Genomic DNA, 8846 nt, shown 5'->3' with positions numbered 1-8846 from the left:
CAGGTGTTGTGTGTCTCAGTTCCCGTGGCTAGGAAAAGGGATTCCCTTCCCCCTTGCGCTTCCCAGGTGAGGCGATGCCTCGCCCTGCTTCAGCTCTCGCTGGTCGCGCTGCAGCAGCTGACCAGCACCAATTGTCCGGCACTCCCTAGTGAGATGACCCCAGTACCTCAGTTGAAAATGCAGAAATTACCAGTCTTCTGTGTCGCTCGTGCTGGGAGTTGGAGACTGGAGCTGTTCCTATTCGGCCATCTTGCCACCACAGGGTACTCTTAACAGAAGCTCTTTCCACTTTTTATCTGACGATATTTCCTTTTTCACCATAGCCCTCACTGGGCTCCCAAATATCAGTTTGCAAATTCCACGAGAACAGTTTTAGCGAATGTCTTCATGAGGAGAAAGGTGTAAGTCTGTGAGATGAATACACAGATCACAAAGAAGTCTTATTTATCTTTTAATCTTGGTCTTTCATATGAAAAACCATATATTGGGAACACCATTCTAACACCTAGCTTTTCTAATACTAGTTTTTATAACACAATAGTATGCTATTTGTTGAAGATTCCATTTTATTTGTTGCATAATTGTGTTTATGTTATAGATGCTATAGTTTTATTAATTTCTATATAATTTTATATATTTATATATAATTTATATAAATGCTATATTTTATTAAGCTATATTCCCAAAATATGATTTGTGTCCTTCTCTTTAGAGCTTGGCCACTCTCCTGATTACCTCCCAGATCCTCAACCAAATTGTGGAATCTCTTCTTCCTTATTGGCTCCAAAGGAAGCATGGTGTGCGGGTGAAGAGGAAGATGCAGGCTTTAAAGGCAGACATTGATGCTACATTGCATGAACAAGTCATCCTGGAAAAAGAAATGGGAACTTATTTGGTAAGTTGAAATATTGCTGAATTAAACATTTACTGAAAGTGAATAGTAGCCATGCACCTAGTTCAACAAACGTTACACATTCATGATCTCAGATGTGGCTATTCTAGAAATGCTTTCCAGTCAGTCTCCTCATCATGAACCACTTTAAAGTGAAAAGGATAGAATTGTGCATTGAAGCACTGCTGTCTGAAATCTAAAGTTACGCCTAATGACACCAAAGGGCAAATTTGGAGAATTACATGACTACTTTGCTTTGCGGAGAGCAGGGTAGAAATAGTTGCCCCAGAGATGACAGAACGGGAGAGATGGTCCCTGAAGAGGTAGTAGCATTGCTCACTCTTGACACGTCAAACTCATGGAAAATGATGGCCACACAAGCAAAAGATAGAGGCCCATTGATGAACAATAGAATGCCAATCTGAAGATTGAATTTTGGTTTACGTTACTGCTATTGTATAAATATAAAACAGTTCCTTTAAGACAGAGACTTGCTGAATTATTTTTAGGAACTGCAAGCAGATCATTAGAGCTTTACACTTTTAATATTTGAAAGAAAGGTCTAGCTCATAAAATCTAACTATGTGTTCAACCAACTTTTATTGAGCTCTGACTACATTCACTGTTTCTATATTTCACATTTTTTAAGGCCATTGTTTCTTAACATCCTGCACCTTCCTTGTTGCTACAGTATTCCTTCTGGTGAAATAGATCCTTTAGTGGATCATTTACTAAAAGCCCATTATTGTGAAACTTTCATAGTCTTATTTTTCATCTTGAATGAGTTTATCTCCTGATTATTGAGTATCTTGACTGACTTTCATAATTTTTCTCACATGCTTAGGAATTTCAGTTTGTATGTTCATGTTGAGTAGGACTTTGTCCTTTTCTCTCTGCTCACTTCTGCCTTATTTTTTGCAGTTGCCCCCACGGAGCCTGCAAGCCCCTCATCCAGAACCAGGTGTTTGTAGCCCAGAGCTCCCATCTTGTGGTGTTGATGAGGATTTTATAGATCTGGTCACAGAGCCAGTAGGTAGCATGCTGTTGGCATAGCTGTAGTTACCAGGCAGCAGTTATGGCTTTTTTAAAGCCTCCTTTGAAGGGCAGGGAGCATGGTCCCAACCCCTGGTTTTGCTCAGCAAGCCTGGTTCCAGTTACACTCCAGGGGAGAGCATGCTCTTTGTCCTCCTCCTGATAGGATACAGATCCTAGCCCCTTCTATCATTGCTGTGTTTGAGGGAGATTATTCAAAGTATAAACACATAGTACACTTTGAACAGTAACATTGTTTATATTTATATATGAAGCATAGAGAAAAGACACACACCTACTCTCTCTCCAGAGGAAGAATTAAAGAGAAAGAGCACGTGGGCGTAAGTGTGGAGCTGTCCTTTCTGGATTGATTGAGTGCTAGCTTACTATGGGATAAAAGTTAAATTATATCATTTTACTGTAGGATAAAAGTTCCCATTATGTCAAGATCCTATCCTTGCCTATGCTTGGGGGTGGTATTCTTGGCCACATTTATTTTCCTTTCTTCACTCTCTTATGGAAACTGCAGCAGCAGTCCGTCCCCAGTACTCTCATTCCATCCCCCCTCGTCTTTGGAGGCCTCCTGTCACCAGCCATCACCTGGTACTCTTGTATCTCCTTCTTCTCCTTCTAACTGCTCCACCAAGTCAGCAACTTGCCTATTTTGAACTAAGCAAACTCTTCACGTCTTCTGCTATTTTTGTCCTGTCCTCCCTTTCACAGTTTTCTGTAGTAATTCTCCATATTGTTGTCTCTAGTTTCCTACTTCTCTTTCTATAATCAATTAGAATCTGCTTTCAGCTCTTCTTTTTCTCCAAAATCGTTTGGGCAAACAACATTATCTCCTGAAGTACCCAAAACACAATTCATAATCTTCTCAAGATGGGTTTCTCCTGCTTTGCCCCTGACTCAATGAATGGTTTTTAGTATAGTCCTCATCTGAGCAATTCTAATTTATCTAAGAACTGTATGCCAGTGATGGGACACTGCCAAAATCTCAGATCTTACCTCTTTTGACATTTCAAGGTATCTGATAAAACCTTTATGAAGGAAGGTGAGGGAGGCATGGCTATTCCCATGTCAAAAAGAAGCGAATGAAGCTCTATGTCATTAATCATTTGGTGACTAAATCAGAAAGAAGGTTCAAGACTTTGCCTTGCCAATTCAGAATATTTCCGTTACACACCATAGGCTCTCTGATGTGAAGTAAAGGAAATAATATATTGATTTCTCTCAGGCCCTGGGTCTGTGAGTGAACTCTAGGCTTTACAGTGCCACTCCTTTTGGGCCTGCAGAGTTTTGCATGATCTGGCCATTTCCCACTCCTCATCTCTTATAGGTTTCTTTTTCGCTATCTCCACTGGAGTGACATTGGATATTTGCCATTTCAGTTCTCTCCATGTATTTGGAGGTGGGGATACTTTTGGGTGACATTTATTCTGGATGATGGTTTCCTATGCATGAATCCTTTCTTCTGGGTTCATTTTCCTCCTAATTGAAATCAATAAATTTAGAATTGTATTTTCTGTAATCTCATCCTGACTGTTATATATGAGTCTAAAATAATGTTACCAAGCTTTGGGAAAAAGCAATTTGGCTGAAACTTTAAAAACATTATTATAAGAGTAATACTTTCTCACTCACTATAGAAAACTTAGAAAATGCAGGATAGAGTCAATATATAAAAAGAAATTCTCTGTAATATTCCCACCCGTGGTAATCCCCTGGGTCTCCTGACTGCTGCTCCACCAGCCCAGGACTAAGGCTGTGTTGCTTCCTAGATCTTCAGTGTCCTCTGCTGTCCTTTTCCTGTGAACTGCCCGCTCATATCCAGCTGCATAGCTGGGTGAGGCTGAATTTTCATGATGACTGTTCCAAGTAGAACATCATATTGCTGCACAGTAAATGAACTGCCTTCTACTAAATGATACATTACAGAAGTTTGTGAAAAATGTAAAAAGTGCCAGTCTGCATTAACATTTTTTGAAATGTAATTATTTTTCAAAGACATTTATGTTAATATGTTATTGTTTAAATGAATTAATGGAATATCTTTAAAATTTCTCAGTTTTTTTTTTTTTTTCTTATGAAACAGGGTCTCACTTTGTCACCCAGGTTGGAGGGCAGTGGTGGCAATAGTGGCTCACTGCAACCTCAACCTCCCAGGCTCAAGCAATCCTTCTACCTCAGCCTCCTGAGTATCTGGGACTATAGGCATGCACCATTTTTGTATTTTTTGTAGAGATGGGCTCTCACTGTGTTGCCCAGGCTGGTCTTGAACTCCTGGATTTAAGCAGTTCTCCCACCTTGGCCTCCCAAAGTGTTGGGATGAGCCACCATGCCTGGCCTAATTTCTCAGTTTTAATTAATAATATAGTAAGCATCAAAGCATCAAGTAGATAAACTCACATAAACAAAATGTCTTTTTTTTTTTTTTTTTTTTTTGAGACAGAGTCTCACTCTGTCGCCCAGGTTGAAGTACAGTGGCGCGATCTCGGCTCACTGTACCTGGGTACAGTGTACCCAGTATGCTCCCGAGTACCTGGGACTACAGGTGCCCGCCATGCCCAGCTAATTTGTTGTAGTTTTTAGTAGAGACAGGATTTCACCGTGTTAGCCAGGATGGTCTCAATCTCCTGACCTCGTTATCCACCTGCCTTGGCCTCCCAAAATGCTGGGATTACAGGCGTGAGCCACCGTGCCTGGCCGAACAGAATGTCTTCAATGTCCTCAGTAATTTTTAAGAGTTTAGGGCTCTTAAGACCAAAAAAGCTTGAAAATTACAGCTCTACAGCAACCTCCTTCGCGTTTTTCAAGGAATTGGCTTTTGTAAATCTATTGTTTGGTCTTACTTCTCATAAGATTTGAGTTAAATGATTTTGGAAGTATACCACCATTGCACCCCATCAGGAGGCATTGATGTCTGGTTGCCCATTTTGTGGGGTCACCTTGTTTGATCATTTAATTGGCTTGGTAAAAGGCAGACTGCACAAGTGTTTTTTTTTTTCTTCATTTTATAATGAATAAGTTATCTGTGGGTCAATACTTTTGAGACTTTCCTTTTCCTTTTTATAAATAGTATCTCTTTAAAAATACAATTTCTAATTGTTTGTTGCTGGCATATGGGAATGCTGTTAATTTTTATATCTTTTACCCACAATTTTGCTGAACTCTCCTGTTATTTCCAAAATATTTTCTATAGATTTTGTTGGATTTTCTACATAGTCAGTAATTTGAGCTGTAAATAATGACCATTTTCTTTCTTCGTTCAGTCTTTACCCTTTTTATTATCTACTAGGCTTACTACTATGTTCAGTATAATTTGAATAGAAGTAATTATTACAGGAATCTTTATCTTATTTCTGATTTTTTTTTTATCTTCTCACCATTGTGTGTTATGTTTGTTCTGTGTTTTTAGTAAATAACATTTTATCAGTTTAAAACTTCCCAGCTGAGTGTTGGTAGCATGGTCCAACAAAAAGAGAGAATAGGGTAGATTGTGTCTTGGTTAATATATTCTTAGTGTGTGTATGTGTTTTCTTTGTTAAATTTTCATTTTTTTCCTTCTTGCTGTTGGATTATGTCCCTGGTTTGCTAAATTTATTGGCTCAAAAGCACTCAGAAGTGTAAAAGGTACTGCTACAATGTTAACGTGTACCTATCATCAGAATCACCCGGAGAGATGGCAACACAGAGTGTGGGGAAACACAGAGTGTGGAGCACACTGCTGTGTTTGGAAAGGACTCCCTGGGTGCTATACACTAATAACTCCAAGAAGGCCTTTGCATGATTTCCAGAGGCTTCCCAATAGCGCACCTGAGAAAAACTGCCTGCACATCTCTGCATAGGCTTGATCTTTACAGCCTGAAACAGTGCAATTTTGAATGCTGAGCATAGGGTATCAGGATTTCTTAAGACTGAATGTGGTAAATATGGCTCGATTGCTAAGATTTTTACTCTTTCCCAACTCTTGATTTCTTCATCCTTCAGAGAAAGAGATTGATGCAATGTCACTGGGTATATTTAAGAACCATAACTAGATGCTGCAACACAACATAAGAACATACTATCTAGAGCCAAAGGCAACCAATCAAGTTATTTAGAAACTGCTCACCTTTGAATCCCAAGCTGAGCATTTAACCTGCCAGTTCTGAGGTTTATGTGTATAGTGGTACTTTCTGGTGAACCTCGAAAACAGCCAGTGAGACTCAGAATCTGTGGGTTCATACTTGATTCAGATATCCAGAACATCTGGAAGAAGCACCTTTTGCCATTCCCAATACCCTATTGTTATGTTTGAGATTTTCTATTTAGTAAAATATAAAATAAGAAAATCTGACTGGAAGTGGACTCCGACTTACACTAACACTGAACCTAATATGCGTATCTTAGTGAAAGACTGGTTCAGAGATGCAATAATAATAATGTTTATTAATTTAAAAACATTAATGCTTATGATTGCTATAAAATATTGTGATGAATGCCGGGCGCGGTGGCTCAAGCCTGTAATCCCAGCACTTTGGGAGGCCGAGACGGGTGTCACGAGGTCAGCAGATCGAGACCATCCTGGTCTACACGGTGAGACCCCCGTCTCTACTAAAAAATACAAAAAAAACTAGCCAGGCGAGATGGCGGGCGCCTGTAGTCCCAGCTACTCGGGAGGCTGAGGCAGGAGAATGGCGTAAACCCGGGAGGCGGAGCTAGCAGTGAGCCGAGATCGCGCCACTGCACTCCAGCCTGGGCGACAGAGCGAGACTCCGTCTCAAAAAAAAAAAAAAAAAAAAAAATTGTGATGAATACTTTTCTTAAACTGAAATTATTATTGCGTGTGTGTGGGATGATCATGAAGCCTGAGGGTGTCAGAAGTTGGAGAAACACTGGTGTGTGGTGGGGAAACTCTTTGAGGTTTTTTTGAATAGTTAGAGGCCACGGCTTTGAAGAGTATTGCAAAAAGATATTCCTATTATATGATATTAAAATAATGCATGCTTGTTTATATTTTCAGGGCACCTTTGATGATTACTTGGAGTTATTCCTGCAGTTTGGTTATGTGAGCCTTTTCTCCTGTGTTTACCCATTAGCAGCTGCCTTTGCTGTGTTAAATAACTTCACTGAAGTCAATTCAGATGCCTTAAAAATGTGCAGGGTCTTCAAACGTCCATTCTCAGAACCTTCAGCCAATATTGGTGTGTGGCAGGTAATTGTTTGAGAAAATAATTATTCCTTTAAAAAATAAAAATATGAGGTGTTCTGACAGGGAGAAAAAATTTAAAAAGTAAGCCCTACAGAGAGATTTAGGAAAACTGAGTTTGTTTTGCTACAAACTAGCTGTGTGGCCTTAGATAACCATTAACTTTGTCTAGCTTCACTTTTCTTGTTTTTAAAATTGGGGATTGGGGGAGGTAAATATAATTTCTAAGACGCCTTTTAGATGTGAAACTCTGACAATCTTCTAGGAAAGTAGCCAGCTGAGACTTCATCTCAGCCAGTATTAATGAGACCCTCCCTGCTACAGTGTCAGTGGAAGCCACATGGGGAGCCTAGACTTCTGCTCCTATCTGGCAGTAATAGACTCCTTTTTTAGTTTCTGCTAGTCTGGTTTTCTAGTCCTGGGGTGGTCTCAGAGGAAGCCTAGTGGAAGATAAGGAGTTTCACCACAACCCTGCACAGTGGAGGCCACATGAGAACATATGTGAGGCACCTGTCCTTCTCTCCCTGAAGGAAGAATCAGTAGAGGTCTAGTGGGAAGCTAGAGCACCCATCCTTGTCCAGCAATAATGAGGAATCCCCCCTGGGTGCCAGTAGTTTCTACATGGGGAACCTGGACTTCTACCTCTACCTGATAGTAATAAGGCGTTATCCCCTCTTCCCTTTCTGGAATGGTGTCAGAGAAATCAACTAAAACAGAAGGTTTAAATAAGATTTAGAATCTTATCCTAACATGTCCAGGTTTCTATTTAAAAAATCACTGATCAGCCTGGGTGTGGTGGCTCACACCTGTAATCCCAGCACTTTGGGAGGTTGAGGCAGGCGGATCACCTGAGGTTAGGAGTTTGAGACCAGCCTGGCCAACATGGTGAAACCCCATCTCTACTAAAAATACAAAAATTAGCCAGGCATGCTGCTGGGTGCCTGTAATCCCAGCTACTCAGGAGGCTGAGGCAGAAGAATCACTTGAACCCAAGAGGAAGAGGTTGCAGTGAGCTGAGACCGCACCATTGCACTCCAGCTTGGGTGACAGAGTGACACTCCATCTCAAAAAAAAAAAAAAAAGAAAAAGAAAAAAGAAAAAGAAAAATCACTCATCATAGAAAGAACCAGGAAGAAATCAAGCTTAATGAGAAAAGACAGTCAGCAGATGCCACTACCAAGATGACACAGGTTAGAAATATTAGAGATTTTAAAACAGCCTTATATAAAAGTTTCAGTGAATAATTATGACCATCTCTGAAACAAATGAAAAAACAGACCCCTTTTAGATGTGGGTGTCTCAGCAAAGAGACGGAAGATATAAAAGAGAATCACATTGATATTTTAGAAGTGACAAATACCATAACTGAAATAAAAAGCACACTGAATGAGTGCAACAGCAGAATGGAAGAGAGAGAGGAAATAATCAGAAACTGGAAAATAGAATAAAATAAATTATCAGCTGGGTGCTGTGGCTCACGCCTGTAATCCCAGCACTTTGGGAGGCCAAAGCAGGCAGATCACGAGGTCAGGAGTTCAAGACCAGCCTGGCCAACATGGTGAAACCCCATCTCTACTAAAAATACAAAAAATTAGCTGGGCCTGGTGGCAGGCACTTATAATCCCAGCTACTTGGGAGGCTGAGGCAGGAGAATGGCGTAAACCCGGGAGGCGGAGCTAGCAGTGAGCCGAGATCGCGCCACTGCACTCCAGCCTGGGCGACAGAGCGAGA

The 8846-nt window shown here is 40.5% G+C and overlaps 1 protein-coding gene across 5 annotated transcripts in view; it reads left to right on the top strand.

Annotated features, from left to right (window-relative positions):
- ANO10 (anoctamin 10) overlaps positions 1-8846 on the top strand; it is a 262801-nt gene that overhangs the window by 51436 nt on the left and 202519 nt on the right. For all 5 annotated transcript variants that reach the window (XM_011950982.1, XM_011950978.1, XM_011950981.1 and 2 more), the window contains 2 exons: positions 713-895; positions 6930-7121. In XM_011950982.1, the coding sequence (XP_011806372.1) occupies positions 713-895; positions 6930-7121 (375 nt within the window). The remainder of the gene's footprint in view (positions 1-712; positions 896-6929; positions 7122-8846) is intronic.

This window comes from Colobus angolensis, unplaced genomic scaffold (assembly GCF_000951035.1).
Source record: "Colobus angolensis palliatus isolate OR3802 unplaced genomic scaffold, Cang.pa_1.0 Scaffold311, whole genome shotgun sequence".
NCBI classification, from domain to species: domain Eukaryota; kingdom Metazoa; phylum Chordata; class Mammalia; order Primates; family Cercopithecidae; genus Colobus; species Colobus angolensis.
This window is presented reverse-complemented; position numbering and strand designations above follow the sequence as displayed.